Source organism: Molothrus aeneus, chromosome 27 (assembly GCF_037042795.1).
Source record: "Molothrus aeneus isolate 106 chromosome 27, BPBGC_Maene_1.0, whole genome shotgun sequence".
NCBI classification, from domain to species: Eukaryota; Metazoa; Chordata; class Aves; order Passeriformes; family Icteridae; genus Molothrus; species Molothrus aeneus.
The window spans coordinates 5,375,754-5,392,997 of record NC_089672.1 but is presented as its reverse complement, the minus strand read 5'-3'; the positions used below and the strand labels follow the sequence as shown (position 1 = coordinate 5,392,997).

Sequence of the window (17,244 nt, the reverse complement as noted above, 5' to 3'; positions counted from 1 at the left end):
CGGATGTGACAGGTGGACGTGGACACGACGGGGTGGACACATGCGAGGGGTTTGGCATACAGGGACACGGAGACGAGGGGGACACACGGACACGACGGGGGGACACACGGACAGGAATGGGAGCAGGTAGTCACGAAGGGACTCGGACACCAGGGGGCGGACACGGACATGGTGTGACACGGGGGGACACGGGGGGGACACGGGGGGACACGGGGGGGACACGGGGGGACACGGGGGGACAGGGATGGACACAGGGGTGGACGTGGAGGGACACGGACACCGGAGGGGGCTCGGACATGGGGAGTGGACACGAGCACGATGCACTCGGGACACTGAGCTGCAGACACGGGGAGGGGACACCGGGATGGGGACACCCACCCTGCCAGGGGACACAGCCACAGAGTCCCCTGGGTCCCACCCGGCCCCGGGGTCCCCTCATACTCCGGGGGTCCCTGTGCTGCCGGGGGGGGGTCTCTGTGCCCCCGCGCGTGTCCCCCACCCCTCGGGTCACCGGGGTCACCGGGACGCTCAGCCAGCGCCGGGGGGGTGCTCAGCCCCCCAGGAAAGGAGCGGGGCTCTGCCAGGGGTCAGGGGGTGCTGACGTGGGGGTGCTGCCCCCCCCGCCCCCCCGGGGCCGGCTACGCCCTGGCCGGGTGACACGGGACAGCCGGACCCGCCTGTTCCTCTTCCCCACACCAGGCAGCAGCGGCCGGAGCGCAGGCGAGTGGGGCTGCCGTGCTTGGGAGGGGGAAGGGGGGCAGGAAATGCCCCACTGGGACCGCCAGGAGCTGCCCAGCCCTGCGATAGCGGCCCTGGGGTGGGGGCCGGACTGGGCTGCGCTGGTTTGCACTGGGAGGGGGGATCCGGTGCCAGTGGGGGTCTCCTGATTCCCGTTTCCCACCAGGCTCCCGCTGCAGTGGAAGGACCATGGGGGTCCCTGCGGCCCCGCTGCTGCTGCTGCTGCTGCTCCCCGTGACCCCCATACTCCTCGTGTCCCCCTGTTTCCCTCTGATGCTGGACATTTCCCCAGAGCTGGACCTGACCAACAGGAGCAGCGGCTGTGCCGAGCTGGACTGGAGCCCGCTCCGGGGGCACCGCCGGCTGCGGCTGCGGCACAACGGCATCGAGGCCCTGAGCCCCTCGGCCCGCCTGGGGCCGCAGCTGGAGGAGCTGGACCTGGCGGAGAACCGGCTGCGGGAGCTGCCCCACGGCTTCTTCAGCAACGCCACGGCGCTGCGGAGCCTGAGCCTGGAGGGGAACCCCCTCCCCGCCGTGCCCCCCGCCGCCTTCCAGCCCTCGCTGCGCTCCCTGAGCGTCTCCTGCCGCTGCGACGTGCTGGGCACCGTCCTGGCCCCCTGTGCCCGCAGGGGGATCCGCTGCTGGTGCCTCACCTCGCACGGGCATCCCTTCAACGTCACGGAGTTCCACGGCCGGGAGTGCGGGCCGGGCGCGGGGCTGGTGGCAGCGCTGGTGGCCGGGCTGGTGGCCGGGGTGGCCGCGCTGGTGGCAGCGCTGGTGGCCGCGGTTTGGTACCGGCGGAGGAGAGCGGGAGCCGGGGTGGGCGGCGGGGCAAGGGGGAAGCAGGATCCCGCTGGGAGCCTCCGCCAGCCCCGCTACATCAGCCGGGACACCGGGAGCGGCGGCGCCGATGCCACCGACGGCCCTGACTACGAGAACGTCTTCGTGAGTCCCGGCCGGGCCCCGGCGGGATCGGCCCCGGCGTGGCAGGAGCCGCGCTACAGGTGAGGCTCCGGCACAGGGAATGCGCATTCCGGGAATGTTCCACCCCCTCCCTGCTGCCCTGTGCCCCCATGTGTGGTCCTGCCCCATCCGGCCTCATCCCGCTCCATCCTGTGCTGAACCTGCCATCCCATCCCATCTTCATCCCATCCCATCCTACCCCATCCCATCCCATCCAGCCCTTTACATCCTCATCCCATCCCATCCCATCCCATCCCATCCCATCCCATCCCATCCCATCCCATCCCATCCCATCCCATCCTCATCTCATCCCATCCCATCCCATCCCATCCCATCCCATCCCATCCCATCCCATCCCATCCCATCCCATCCCATGCCACCCCATGCTGTGCCATCCCATCCTGTTCATCCTTCCCACCCTTCCCACGCCCTCCCAGCCGTGTCATTCCCTGTCCCAGCCCCCAGGTCCTGCTGCACGAGGATTATTTCTTGGAGGGCACGGCCGATCCCGGGGACCAGCCCATCTACGCCAACACTCTGGGCGCCACCGAGGACATCTACCTCACCCCTGACCCGTGAGGGGCTGGGGGGGCGCCGGGAGGCCTGGGGGGACGCTCTGTGTCCCTTTCCCTGGCCGTGCCCCAGCCCAGAGGGGACGGGGACGTTCCCCTGCGGGGCCACGCGTGGTTCCCACGCACATCCTGTGGCAGCGCCTTCTGCGGGGTTTTTTGGGTTTTTTGGCAGCCCCGGCTCCCTCCTTCGCCCCAGTTCTCAGGCGGAGCTGAGGGCTGAGCTGACATTTCCTCCCGGGGCTGCGGCCACCGACCGCGGGGCCGCCTCGGCCGCATCCGCCGGCAGCGGCACCGGAGCCGCGGGGCCGGGGCACGCCCGGGGCCGCGGGAGGAGCCGGGGCCGGCTCGGCACGGGCTCAGCGGGCTGACCACGGCCTCGGCTTCCTCTTCCCCTTTCGAGCCGATGGAGAGCTCGCCTGGCGGTTGGGGACATCCGGTGCCACCTGCTCAATCTTTTCCTGCTAAATCTGCTGCTTTGGGGAGCAAAGAAAAAGCAAAAGTTCCTTTTTTCACTCCTCCTGGCGAGGCCCAGAGCTGTTGGGGCATAGGGAGCCCATGGCTTGTCTGGGTGTCCCCCCAGTCTCTGGGAGGATTCACTGTGCCCCATTAAATGGTTTAATTATCTCTAATTACCCGCGTAGCTCGTGGTCTGTGGGAAGCCCTGGACAGGACATGGGGTTTTCCTGGGGGTTCCCAGAGTCTGTGTCCCCAAAGTGGGGGTCCCAAAGGACCAAAAGCCAGGTCTGTCCAGGCCCTGTCCCCAGAGAGGCCATCTCAGCTTGCAGCCCTCAGACCCTGATCCCCAAATCCCCACCCCACAGCAGAGGTCCCGTATTTCACCTGCCCCAGGGTCCCCAGCAGGAGCTGCCGAGCCCAGCACAGCCCCAAGAGGGGACAGAACGGAGCTGTGACAGCAGAGCCACCCCACGGGGCCGTGGGGAGCCCTTGGGGACACCGTGTGTGCCACCAACATCCCAGGGGCGTGCCCCCCATGCCTTTGGTGCCCGTGGGGCTGGAGGCACCTGGAAATGGGGCAATGGTCACCCCCAGGGGTCAGAGCAGTGCCCGGTGCCCTTCCCAAGGACACAAACAACTCAAAGGTCTCTGGGAGCAGTGCCCAGGCATTACTCACATGCTGGCGCTGGAAACCCCTGAGGATTTACCAGCAAATCCATGTGGAGGCAGATCCCAGGGGAGCTGAGGGTCTGAGGGGCTGTCAGAGCCCCCCAGGTGTGCAGGAGGAGCAGCCAGAACCCCTGTTACAATCACTTTATTCATGATTATTACATCCTTTGGGTTTTATAGAAATATATAAAACAGAAAACCACAAAAGCTCTTCCCTCTTCCCCCCCCCCCAAAAAAAAAAGGATATTTTGCTATAAAATACAATAAGTTAGAAATAAATAACTGGGTTTCATAAATAAGTCTCTAAGCAGAGAAGAGGGTTTGGAGTGGGACATGGACACCTGGGCACGGACCCACCCCAGCACATCGGGGGTCTCTTGGGTGGGAAGGATCCACCTGCTCGATAAAATGTGGATTTAAACTGGAGAAGAGACAGAGGAATAATTATCTTGGTAGAGAGGTCACAACTGGAGATGCTGGGGCTGGGCTGGGTGGCAGAGCTGGAGAGCCCAGGGCTGAAGCAGAGCCAGGGCTGGTGTGGAGCCACTTGGTGCCCCAGAACCTGGATTTTGGGATGCTGGAGACCCCTTGGCTGAGCTCAGTGGTGCCTCAGGACCTGGATTTTGGGATGCTGGAGACCCCTTGGCTGAGCTCAGTGCTGGATCCAGGGCTGGTTGGAGCCACTTGGTACCCCAGGATCTGGATTTTGGGATTCTGACGCTGGAGACCCCATGGCTGAGTGGATCCAGGGCTGGTTGGAGTCGCTTGGCGCCGCAGGACCTGGATTTTGGGATGCTGGAGCTGCCAGGAGTCGGGATGGCTTTGCCCCGCCGGGACGGGCAGAGCTGGAGCTGTCAGGCACAGTGGCACCTGGTGACCAGCATGTCCTCGAAGAGGCTGGACACCAGCCTGCCCTGGCTGTCCAGGTGCATCAGCACCATGGGGTCGTAGCCAGCAGGGACGCAGCAGGGAGCAGGGGCAGCCTTGGACAGGGAGTGCACTCTGGATTGGATCTGGGCGTGCATGCTGGCCGGTTTGTAGTTGTGCGGGCAGGAGCCCTCGCAGAACCTCATGTGGTAGCTGTTGGGGGCGATCACCCAGTCCGCCCAGCCGATGTCCTGGAAGGAGACCCTCAGCGACTTCAGGCAGCACCTCCCGTCGCTCTTCCCGCACTCTTCCTCCAGCCCCCGAGCTCTCCTGGCCGCCCGGGGCGGCTTCTCCAGGGTTTGCACCTCCAGCTCCAGCGTTTCCCCCCCGGCGGTGGCCAGGGCGCCCGAGATGTCGGCGCTGAACTCCAGCTGCAGGCGCAGCGCGGGCTCGGGCCCGGCCAGCCAGGGCTGGATGGCTCCTGTCAGGTCCAGGCTGAGGGAATCCCGCGGCAGCTCCTGGCTCCGCAGCAGCTGGGGGCTGCCCCCGGCCCCCGGCAGGGTGGAGATGGTGACCCGAGGTGGCACCGAAGCGCCGGGAGGGGACAGCGGCTGCTTGAGGAGCTTCAGCTCCGCCTGCACCACGCGGAGCTGCCGGTGGAAATCCGCGGTGCGGGACAGCAGGAGGTGGTAGCGGTAGGGGCCGAGGGGCTCCCGGCGTCCCCGGGGGTGCCGGTGGCCTTGAGGGTCCTGGTGTCCCTCGGGGATGTCCAGCCAGGGCAGCACTGCGGGGACAGAGGTGACAGCTGATGTAAGAGACAGGAATTCCTCATCAGCCCAGGCTTGGGATCAGCTCCGGCCGGGCAGCCAAGCCTTTGCTTCCAGGGAATCACCCACATCCTGAGGGATGCTGGAAATTCCAGCCTCCCATCCATTCCCGGCTGGAGGGTCTCAGCTTTCCTGGGGCCAGAGAAGGTGTCCCAGGACCCACCGGAGCACCCGCACCCAGCCCCCGACTGTCCCCACCCAGCCCAAGCAGCAGGAGGGGAATTATTTAAATTAATTAAATTTTTATATTCATTAACTTATGTAATTATTGAAATCCCCTCCAGATGCAGATAAACCCCCAAACTGGAGCAGAAGCTGGGGATCGGGGGGATGGCGCCTCACTTCCCCCTCCCGCTCACCCCCAAACCCCTCGAGGGCCGCTCCGAGCCCCCGACCTGGATGATCAAAGCTTTCACCCCCGAACCCGCTGATTTTTGTGTGGTTTTAGGCAAAACGGCTCCAGCGGCGGCTCCTCCCCACTTCCAGGGCAAAGGAAGGAGCAGGACGAGGATGAGCGCGGCCACGGTGCTGCATGCCCGGTCATGTCCCCGGGGTGACATTCCCGGGGCCGGGACACGCTGCGACACTCGTGCGGGGGCCACGGGGCCCGGGGGGTGACACGGAGCCACGGCCACTTACAGGTGGGGGTCAGGCGGTGCAGCCTGGGCACGGCTTCCTCCTCCTCCTCCTCCTCCTCCCGGCTCCGGTTCCCCGCCAGCTCCGCCACTTGGCGCCGGTAGAGCCGCTGCGCTCTCTGGATGCTCTCCGGGTCCAGGCGGTGCCGGATGGCGGGGGGAGCCGGCATCCCCAGCCGCTCCAGGATCTCCTTTTTGACGGCTTCCAGCTGGAGCCTGTCCTGGTCCCGCGTGTGGGGCCGGGAATGCGCGGCCCAGAGCAGCAGCAGGAGCTGCAGGCAGGTGAGGGCGGCCCGCGGCATCGCTCCCCTCGGCAGCATCCTGCGGGAATCCGCCGGCTCCGGGGCAGGATTTGCTCCCAGCTCCTCTGCAAAGGCTGGACGTGCTGCTGCCGGCCGCGCTGGCAGGGGAATGAATGAAGAGGACCAGACCTGACTTTATAGGAGCCGAACTTTGCCCGCCCTCCGTCCCCCCTCCCCGAGGGTGACGCCGGAGAGAACTCCCAGCAGGAATTTCTGCTCTCCGCTGGGATTTCCAGCAGCAGCTCCGAGAGAGCTGGAGCCGGGTGATGTCCGAGCTGGTTTGCAGCTGCGGAGATTAAAGAAAAAAAGGAACATTCCTTTTCAGACCCAAACATTTCCCTTCTACCTGCGCTTTTCCCCGCGGATGGCGCGGCTCGGGGAATCCCCCTGGGGGTGATGGAGAGGGGATGATGTGCGAGGCGGGAGCGTCCCAAGCACGGGTTTCCCATCCTCGCGTCCTCAGCCACCTCTCCTGGCCTGCACCTCGCGGCTCGGGTCGCTGTTATCGCGATTCGCGGCTCGGGTCGCTGTTATCGCGATCCGCCCCTTCCCAAAATCCCAAAATCCCAAAATCCCAAAATCCCAGCGGAGCGGGCATGGAGCGGGGGGAGGATCGGGACCCGACCTTGTCCCACCGGACAGGTGAGGCCGGGGGATGGGTTCGGGGAGCCTGGATCCTTCTGAGGCAACCGTGGCCGGGGTTACGTCATCCCAAAGGGAGGCAGCCGGGATGGAGCCCGGGCACGCCGGTGGCACGGGTCCAGCGGGGCCGCGTGCGCCGGGCAGCGCCGTGCCAGAGCGGGGCTGGGCAGGGCAAACCCGGCCTGGCAACGACCCCCGGGGCCAGCGCTGCACCGCCCCTCTCCCGGCTTCTCCTCAGGGATGCTCGGACCAGAAAGCCGCGAGCACAGGGACGAGGAGCTGCCGGTGGCGGGAGGAAACGGGCAGGGCCCCCCGGGGCAGGCGAGGCCATTCCCGAATGTCCTGAGGTCCATCCAAGCGCCCCGGCTGCGGCTGTGCTCCCGCCGGGGAGGAACGGGCGCTAATCCCGTGATTCGGGGCTGTTTGTCCCGCTCCAATCCCGTGATTTACGGCTGTTTGTCCCCGCTCCTCCGCCGGACTCCGCTCCAGCCCTGCCCCGGCTTTTCTCACCCGGGCTCTCAAGGGGTTGCCTGAGGCAGAGCCTAAAACACGGGGAAGAATTTTCACCCTAAAACTTGGGGAAGAAGTTTCACCCAAAAACACGGGGAAGAATTTTCACCCTAAAACTTGGGGAAGAAGTTTCACCCTAAAACACGGGGAAGAAATTTCACCCTAAAACTTGGGGAAGAAATTTCACCCTAAAACACAGGAAAGAAATTTCACCCTAAAACACAGGAAGAATTTTCACCCTAAAACACGGGAGAAGTTTCACCCTAAAGCACGGGAAGGGGAAGTTTGTCCGGATGAGCAGGGCCATGTGGAGGGGATTGCCCCGGCTCTGGCTCTGCTGCCCTGCTCTGGATCCGTCCTTGCAGCAGGATGGGTGAGGAGGAGCAGGAGTCCCCCAGGTGCCCTCCCCATTTCAGTGCTTTTCCCACGTGTGGCTCACAGGGAAGGCTCAGGTTTATCTGCAGGGTTTTATCCCGTGTGGGCCATCACCCATCACCCTCCAGCAGCTGGGGAGGGGTGAACCCCCCTCCTGGAGCACCTTCCCACAGGGAACCCCCAGAGCCCCTGTGGGGCTGCTGCGATTCCTCTCCCAGGGATTTCATCAGCCAGGGTGATTGCAGCCCTCCAGCCCCCCAAATCCAGGCAGGAAAGGAGAGGGAGCATCAGCCAGGAGGGCACCACAAGGGCAGAACCACCGCACCATTCCCTCCCTTCTGGACATCTCCATGCCCACACCAGCCGCCAGCCCCTCCACCATGCCCAGGGTGCCAAATGTGCTGATCCAGAGCCAAAATGGAGCCCTTGGCACGTCTGGGTGCAGGAAGAGGCCCCGACCTCTCCGGTGACATTGAGCAAGACCTGTCAGAAACCCCGAAATCCCGAAGTTCTGCTGTTGCAATGGATTTTCTGCGAGCCCCACATCCAGGAGTGACGCACTCCCAGAGCATCAAAGGGTGCTGGAGCCGGATGTTTTCCCCCAAAGGCGCCAGCAGTGGAAGCCGGAGATTTACAGGGCCATAAAAGAGGGATTTTGGGAGCAGTGGTTTGATCCTGAGTGAGGGATGATGAAATGTCCCAGCGTGTCCTCACCGGCCTGCGAGAGGAGATTGCGCAGCCTCTGCACCCACGTTTCCTCAGCTCTTCCTGGACACACTCGGGGCTGGAGAGGGCTCATGGGGGCTTTTTCCCAGGTTCCTCTCCAGTCAATGCATCCCATGGGGGTCCCTCATCTCGGCTCAGCTCTCCTGGCGTGGATCTGGAGCAGGGGATCGCTGTTCCCAGGGAAAGAGCAGCTGGGATGGGCCGAGGGTGAGGAGCATCGAGCTCTGGAAAGCCCAGGAGAAGCTCCGGTTTCCACACTGGAAAGATGTGGAGGTGCCCAGGGCCAGCTCGGGTGGGGCTTGGAGCACCCTGGGACAGTGGAAGGTGTCCCTGCCCATGGCAGGGATGAGCTTTAAGGTCCCTTCCAACAAAACCATTCTGTAACTCCAAACAAATCACATATTTCCCTTCTCCAGATGCTGGTGGTGGGTGTGGAGCCTGGTTAGGACACAGAGCAGGGGGCTCCAGAGGGCTCCAATTCCCCCAAATGCGGGGAATTCCCTGCAGCTGCCCGAGCTGGCAGAAAATTTGGGTTTTTTTGCAGAGCTCCTTACCACAAGTGGCAAGAGGGGAAGTGCTGCCTTCCAGATTTTAGGGCTATCAGTTCCTCACAGCTGTTGAGCAAAGGATCCCCAAAAAGTGCCCAGAGACCTCTGGGAACTGGTGGCATCAGCCCTGGGAGCGACAGAGAGGGACCAGGTCCTTCCCACGCCCTACAGGACCTCAGTGCTCCCAAACCCACTCGGGCTGAGCAAGGTGGATGCTGCAGGGGGGAGATTCCCTGCAAAAAAGGCAGTTCATGGTTTCCCATGGTGTTTTTATAACCAAAGGCTAAGAAGGGCTGGCTGCTGCTTCCAGCACAGGAAGCTCCAGGCAGCTCTTGGGGTTCAGAGGAAGCTGGAGGTTCCAGGAATTATTTGGGATGGGAAACGCCAGGTGGGGTTTGCTCCATCCCACCCCATTTCAGGGCTGGCGAGGGGCACAGAGGGGCAGGATTCAGGGATTCAGGGCTGGAGAGGGGCAGGATTCAGGGTTGGAGAGGGGCACAGAGGGACAGGACTCAGGGCTGGAGAGGGACACAGAGGGACACAGAGGGGCAGGATTCAGGGATTCAGGGCTGGAGAGGGGCAGGATTCAGGGTTGGAGAGGGGCACAGAGGGACAGGACTCAGGGCTGGAGAGGGACACAGAGGGACACAGAGGGGCAGGATTCAGGGCTGGAGAGGGACACAGAGGGACACAGAGGGACACAGAGGGACACAGAGGGACACAGAGGGACAGGACTCAGGGCTGGAGAGGGGCACAGAGGGACACAGAGGGACAGGACTCAGGGCTGGAGAGGGGCACAGAGGGACACAAAGGGACAGGATTCAGGGCTGGAGAGGGGCACAGAGGGGCAGGATTCAGGGTTGGAGAGGGACACAGAGGGGCAGGACTCAGGGATTCAGGGATGGAGAGGGACACAGAGGGACACAGAGGGACACAGAGGGACAGGATTCAGGGATTCAGGGCTGAAGAGGGGCAGGATTCAGGGTTGGAGAGGGACACAGAGGGACACAGAGGGACAGGACTCAGGGCTGTAGAGGGACAGGACTCAGGGCTGGAGAGGGACACGGACAGGATTCAGGGATTCAGGGCTGGAGAGGGACACAGAGGGACACAGAGGGACAGGATTCAGGGTTGGAGAGCGGCACAGAGGGACAGGACTCAGGGCTGGAGAGGGACACAGAGGGACACAGAGGGACAGGACTCAGGGCTGTCCCTCTGCTGCCAGCGTGGGATGGTTGGGAAGGCACAGCCCGAGTTTTCCCAGCGCTGGCTGCTGTCAGGACAGATCAGCAGAGGGGACGCTGAGGTGACCTTTGGATGTTTCTAAATCAAAGCCAACCACGGTGGCTCAGCAAGAAAAAAAAAGCAGCTTTTGCCCCGTCACAGCAGGAACCACATTTCTCCCCCTTTGCTGCGAGTTTACGGCATCTCCCAAAAATGAGACTTCTGCTCCACTTGGACAAAGAAATTCCTGCCTGGGCTGCACCCACGGTCAAAGATTAACTCGGATTCCCAACCCCCTCAGCCTGGAAAGGGCAGGAAATGCCTCTGGTCCGACCACCAAAAATGGAAATCTGCCTTGGGAAGTCCTCATCACCCCACAGTCACCTTCCTCTCTCTTTGGAGATGCTTGGGCACCAGGACGTTTGTGCTTCCCAAGGGGCAGCGCCCAGGGGCTTCCCCCAGGCTGGAGCCGTGGGGCTGGCTGGGAATAGGACAAGAAAACCCCATCCTGCAGCACAGAATATGGAGAATATGGAGACTATGGAAAATACAGAGAATATAGAGAATACAGAGAATACAGAAAATATAGAAAACACAGAAAATATAGAAAAGAGAATACAGAGAATATAGCGAATATAGAGAATATAGAAAATACAGAAAATATGGAGAATATAGAAAAGAGAATACAGAGAATATAGCGAATATAGAGAATATAGAAAATACAGAAAATATGGAGAATATCGAAAAGAGAATACAGAGAATATAGCGAATATAGAAAATATAGAGAATATAGAAAAGAGAATATGGAGAATATAGAGAATAGAATATAGAGAATATCCTATAGAGAATATAAAGAATATCCTATAGAGAATATAGAGAATATCCTATAGACAATATAGAGAATATAGAGAATATCCTATAGAGGATATAGAGAATATAGAGGATACAGAGAATATAATATAGAGAATATAGAGAATATCCCATAGAGAATATAGTGAATATAGAGGATATAAAGAATATCCATCTGCAGCTCTGGGATGTGGGCAGGGAGGGAAAGGCACACTGAGCAGGGAGAGAGAGAAGCCTTAAAGCTGCCAGCACAGAGTTCCCATCCCTGGAGGGGGTAAAGGAGTGGATGTGACACCTGGGGACAGGATTTAGGGGCAAAGATGTGGGTGTGACACTCGGGGACAGGATTTAGGGGTAAAGATGTGGGTGTGACACTCAGGGACAGGATTTAGGGGCAAAGATGTGGGTGTGACACCTGGGGACAGGATTTAGGGGTAAAGGAGTGAGTGTGACACTCAGGGACAGGATTTAGGGGTGAAGATGCGGGTGTGACACTTGGGGACAGGATTTAGGGGTAAAGGAGTGGATGTGACACTTGGGGACAGGATTTAGGGGTAAAGGAGTGGATGTGACACTTGGGGACAGGATTTAGGGGTAAAGATGTGGGTGTGACACCTGGGGACAGGATTTAGGGGCAAAGGAGTGGGTGTGACACTTGGGGACAGGATTTAGGGGCAAAGATGTGGGTGTGACACCTGGGGACAGGATTTAGGGGTAAAGATGTGGATGTGACACTCGGGGACAGGATTTAGGGGTAAAGGAGTGAGTGTGACACTTGGGGACAGGATTTAGGGGTGAAGATGTGGGTGTGACACTTGGGGACAGGATTTAGGGTGGACAGGGCAACAGGTTTGTCCCAACCACCACCTTTAAAACCCACGAGGGTGAAGGACACTCAAGAGTCAGAGTTAAACTCTTTTATTTCCTTTGAAACAGGGGCTCAAATCCTCAGTTACAAAGTCCAGTCTGGCAGTACAAGCTGGGACCCCACAGCCCCTCGGGGCCATGGGGGTTGTTGGGATTTACAAGGCACTGCAAGAACACGACAGAAACCCCAGAGGGCTGGGACTGGCGCTCCAGGAGCCCTGACAAGCACGAGGTGACACCTGAGACGCCCACACAGACACTGGGGGGCTTCACAAAGGGACACACGGAGCACCCCAGGGCTGGGAAAGGGTCAGGACAAACACCTCAGCCCAAAGGGAGACGGCAAAACCATCAGGAATTGGGTTAACCCAACCAAAAATGAGGAATGGGACGGCGAAATTCTCAAGAATTGGGTTAACCCAACCAAAAACGAGGATGGAAGAGCAAAATAATCAGGATTTGGGTTACCTCAACCAAAAGTGAGGATGGAACAGCGAAATAATCAAGATTTAGGTTAACCCAAACGAAAATGAGGATGGAAGAGTAAAACCCTCAGGATTTGGGTTAACCCAACCAAAAATGAGGATGGAAGAGTAAAACCCTCAGGATTTGGGTTAACCCAACCAAAAATGATGATGGAAGACCAAAATAATCAGGATTTGGGTTAACCCAACCAAAAGTGAGGATGGAGCAGCAAAACCCTCAGGATTTGGGCTAACCCACCCAAAAACGAGGATGGAGCAGCAAACTCTGTTTGCTGCCCGTGTCAGGCCCGTGTGAGCACACCTGGGGAGCTCAGCGCAGCCTCTGAGGAGCACCCAGGGATAAAAATGGGGATTTCTCCACCAAATTCAGGGGTTTCCAGCCCAATTTTCCCACCCCACACTGGGTAAATCCATCCCCTCCTGCCTCCCAAGCGTGGGCCCAGCACAGGACAAGGCACTCCCTGATCATCAGAGTGAACATTTGTGATTGCGCAGGCTGGCGCGGCCGAACACCCGAAGGTGGAATTCGAAGAACCACGGAGTTTTCTGTAAGGGCAGTGATGGTTTCGTTTCCCATCATCAATTCCCATCTGTGGGGAGGCGTTTCCTTCCCTGTTCTGCCCTGAAAATAAACTGGGTTTATTCCCAGGTCTCAGTGAACACCTCGAAGAATGAACAACGCCCTCGGCTCTGGAGTTTTGGCAGAATTTCCCTTTCAGCACATAAGACACTCATCAGACAGGAATACAAGATTTTTTTTTTTTTTTGATTTTTTTTTTTTTTTTATGAAAAAGTGCACTTCATACTGCAAAAAAAAAAAAAAAAAATTTAGGGATTCTGGTGCAAAAATAAGAAATTCATCTAGATCAAGATGAGTATTTATGGTATCAACAAGGGGGTGGGGTTTCCTCCAAGTCAATAAATTTAGAAAGAGCCTTTGCAACTCTGGAATTCCTATCATTAAAATAAAATTAGGCTGTTAAAATATTATTGGATAAGGTATTACAGTAAAAGGAGATAAGAGGGAGGGAGTTACTTTGGGAAAGGATCTGTACAAATTCATTGCTGACGGTTTCACCTGCGCTGTGGGGTGAAATCTGGAAATCAGAATAAAAACAAAAAAAACAAAAACAAAAAAAACCCACAGAAAATACTTTTTATGCCTAAAATCCCGATTTTCAGTCAGATTTCGGACACCACCACTCCCCCCCTGCAGCAGTTCCGTGTCTGAGCCTCGGCTGGAGTGGGAAATCCAGGAATTAAATGGAAATAACCCTCAATGTCCCCCTGGCCAGCCCATCATCATCATCATCATCATCATCACTGCTGCAGCTCCTGTGCGTGGGATTCACCCAATTCCCTCCTTTCCAGGCTTTTCCCATTTTTGGTTTGAAGAAGCTCCTCCTTCTCCTCCTGCAATTCCTATTAAAAAAATTCCTAAAAAAAAAAAAAATCCCTAAAAAAAATCCCCCCACCAGGGCAAGGAGTCAGAGAAGCCCAGGATGGTTTGGGTTGGAAGGGACCTCAGAGATCACCCAGACCCAGCTCGGGGTGATTTGAGCATCAGGAGAAATTCAGCGGATTTTTAAACTTTTATCTTTTTTCCGACCTTTCCTTACCCAAACCAACCGCCCTGGGGGCCTGCGCTGTGCGGGGAGCACCTGGGATCGCCTGGGCCAATCCCAATTTCCAGCGGCTGAGGCACCGGAAGGGTCAGCACGGACACAGGGAGGGGCTTGGATGCCACATCCACACCTGGCCCCAGGTGAGCTCAGCCCCGAACGGGGACGGGGATTTCCCGCAGCACAAACCCCGTGGAATGACAATTCCCACATCCCTGCCCCAGGGAAACGCTTCCCTGCCCTGGCCATCACCATCCCCACAGCTCCCACATTTATCCCAAACCACAGCAACTTTTTTAGGGGTTTTTTTTAGGGTTTTTTTGGGGGTTTTTTTTGTTTGTTTTTTTTTTTAATGTTGTCTCCAAGCCTGCAGGGAACACCTGGAATAACCCTGGGAGCTCTGTCACCACCTCACCCCAAACCCTCTTTCCTGACCTTTCCATCCCTTCCCACCTCTCCCTCTGCTTCGGAGCTTGGGGGATGCTCCAGGGGAAGGTGAACTCCCAATTTTCATTCCCAAAAAGTCCAAAAAAATCAAAAATTCCTTCAGCCACCCCAGAGAACCCCTCAGGCTGGGGGGGATCCCCAAGGACCAAATCCCACAGGAATCCCTGAGGCCAAGAGCCTCCCAAGCTCCTTTTTCCTGGGATTTTAAATCAGATTTCCTAATTTAATTCACCTCCAGGAATTCTTGAGGCCAAGAGTCTCCCAGGCTCCTTTTTCCTGGGATTTTAAATCAGATTTCCTAATTTAATTCACCTCCAGGAATTCTTGAGGCCAAGAGCCTCCCAAGCTCCTTTTTCCTGGGATTTTAAATAAAATTTCCTAATTTAATTCACCTTCAGGAATTCTTGAGGCCAAGAGCCTCCCAAACTCCTTTTTCCTGGGATTTTAAATAAAATTTCCTAATTTAATTCACCTTCAGGAATTCTTGAGGCCAAGAGCCTCCCAAACTCCTTTTTCCTGGGATTTTAAATAAAATTTCCTAATTTAATTCACCTCCAGGATGTCTTGAGGCCAAGAGCCTCCCAAATTCCTTTTTCCTGGGGTTTTAAAGCAAATTTCCAAATTTTAATTCACCTCCAGGAATCCTTCAGGCCAAGAGCCTCCCAAACTCCTTTTTCCTGGGGTTTTAAAGCAGATTTCCCAATTTGAATTCACCTCCCCACAGCAGCATCCCCCAGCTGGGACATTGCTGAGCCTCTGGAGCTCCTCAAAGTCCTCTGCAGCTCTTTAGGGCTGGAACAATTGAATTTTGTCATCCCAAACGCGTGGGGCAGACCCTGCTGCAGGCAGGTAAAGGACGCCAGACCCAATCCAGCAGAACGTCCCTAAATCCTCTCTTCCACACCAAAACTCCTCAGCCCCATTTCCCCCATGAACCTTTATCCCCAGAGATGATTTTGCACTCACAGCACCCTGAAATTTCAGATTTTTTTTTACATTTTTTCCCACATTGCAGGCAGGGGAATGAGCTCCACCTGGACTTCCTGTGCTTTTATTCACCAGCACAAATTTTTTTGGGGTTGGCAGCAGGTCTCCCAGTCAGTGCAAATGAGCAAATTCTGTTAATTGATGATGTGGAAAGCAAATAGGATTTAGCAAGAAGCATCAGCTTTTTGAAGCTCTGCATCGGTTTGATGTCCTATTCCCAAAGAAAAGAGGGATCTGTTTTAGGAAAATAGGAAAAGCTTTGTGAATTGGACAAAAAAAAAAACCAAAAAAAAAAAACCCAAAAAAAACCCCCCAAAAAAACCCCACCAAACCAAACCAAAAACAAACAAAGCAGCTTAAAAAAAAAAAAAACCACAACCAAAAACCCCAAAAATCCCAACCCCAAAGTATTTAATTTAGGTCACATTAAATAAAATTAGTTTAATGCCATTTTTCCCCAGCTGGGCTACAGGAAACTGCTCTACCACCAAGACACCTTTTATAAACACAACCTCAGGCTAACTTCCCAAAACGCCTCCCCACAAAAAGAGAGTATAAAATAAATTATGTTTTCTAAGGAACTGACCACATGGAGCTTCCCACAAACAGATCAGGAGGAAAAGCAACGCCCAAAATCCTCCCCAAAAATGGGATTTTCAATGGTGACACAGCCAAGGCCGGGCACTGCAGCCCCCAGGCCCCGGCAGGCACAGAGCTGGCTCTGGATTTTCCCCTGGAACAGCAGAGAGCAGCCAGAAAAATGAATATTTTTAGGTGCTGAACAGGATTGAACTCCCCAGGCTGAACAAACCCACGTGGGAAGCGGCTCTGCCCACGGACCTGCTGCTGTCTGAGCTCCCTGCTGCAGGATCCTGGGCCACCAGCACTGCCAGGGCACCCCCAGGGGACACCCAGACACATCCAGGGCACCCCCAGACACACCCAGACACATCCAGGGCACACCCAGCACTGCCAGGACACCCCCAGGACACCCCCAGACCCACCCAGGGCACCCCCAGACCCATCCAGGGCACCCCCAGCACTGCCAGGGCACCCCCAGGACACCCCCAGACCCACCCAGGGCACCCCCAGCACTGCCAGGGCACCCCCAGGACACCCCCAGCACTGCCAGGGCACCCCCAGGGGACACCCAGACACATCCAGGGCACCCCCAGACACACCCAGACACATCCAGGGCACACCCAGCACTGCCAGAGCACCCCCAGACACATCCAGGGCACACCCAGAACTGCCGGGGCACCCCCAGGACACCCCCAGACACATCCAGGGCACACCCAGAACTGCCGGGGCACCCCCAGGACACCCCCAGACACACCCAGGGCACACCCCGACCCATCCAGGGCACCCCCAGCACTGCCAGGGCACCCCCAGGACACCCCCAGACACATCCAGGGCACCCCCAGGACACCCCCAGACACACCCAGGGCACCCCAGACACACCCAGGGCACCCCCAGCACTGCCAGGGCACCCCCAGCACTGCCAGGGCACCCCCAGAACAGCCGGGGGACACCCAGGGCACCCCAGAAGTGCCAGGGGACCCTCAGACACACCCAGGGCACCCCCAGACCCATCCAGGGCACCCCAGACCCATCCAGGGCACCCCCAAGCACACCCAGGGGTGCAGAACCAGGGGTGGACAGACGGACAGACGGACAGGGAACATCTCGCCTGGAGATGCTGATCCCTCCCTGACCCCTCTGTGGGTCCCTCCCGAGATTCCACCCTTGGAATTTCAGCCTGGCCTCACCAGCCCAGTTGATTTCCCACTTCCATTTCACCCACGGTGACATCAGAACTGAATTAATTCTGTTTTGTTTTTCTCTCTTTCCTGGGGATTACTCCAGCACCAAACCCCCCTGGGATATTTCTTCTTCCCCAGGTTTAGCAGCTAAAAACCACCCAGGACAAAAA

The 17,244-nt window shown here is 57.8% G+C and overlaps 2 protein-coding genes across 2 annotated transcripts; one reads left to right on the top strand and one right to left on the bottom strand.

The window, feature by feature from the left end:
• Nucleotides 1-333: 333 nt before the first annotated feature.
• Nucleotides 334-2,902, top strand: LOC136566964 (uncharacterized). Its single transcript, XM_066566370.1, has 3 exons — nucleotides 334-720; nucleotides 905-1,742; nucleotides 2,160-2,902. The coding sequence occupies exons 2-3, from the start codon at nucleotides 928-930 to the stop codon at nucleotides 2,278-2,280; spliced, it is 936 nt and encodes a 311-aa protein (XP_066422467.1). The 5' UTR covers nucleotides 334-720; nucleotides 905-927; the 3' UTR covers nucleotides 2,281-2,902.
• Nucleotides 2,903-4,252: 1,350 nt separating this feature from the next.
• GDF15 (growth differentiation factor 15) lies at nucleotides 4,253-6,047 on the bottom strand. The gene is made up of 2 exons (XM_066566633.1): nucleotides 5,732-6,047; nucleotides 4,253-5,049 (listed from the first exon to the last, which is right to left on the bottom strand). Exons 1-2 carry the CDS (start codon nucleotides 6,045-6,047, stop codon nucleotides 4,253-4,255), a joined length of 1,113 nt encoding a protein of 370 aa, XP_066422730.1.
• Nucleotides 6,048-17,244: the final 11,197 nt, after the last annotated feature.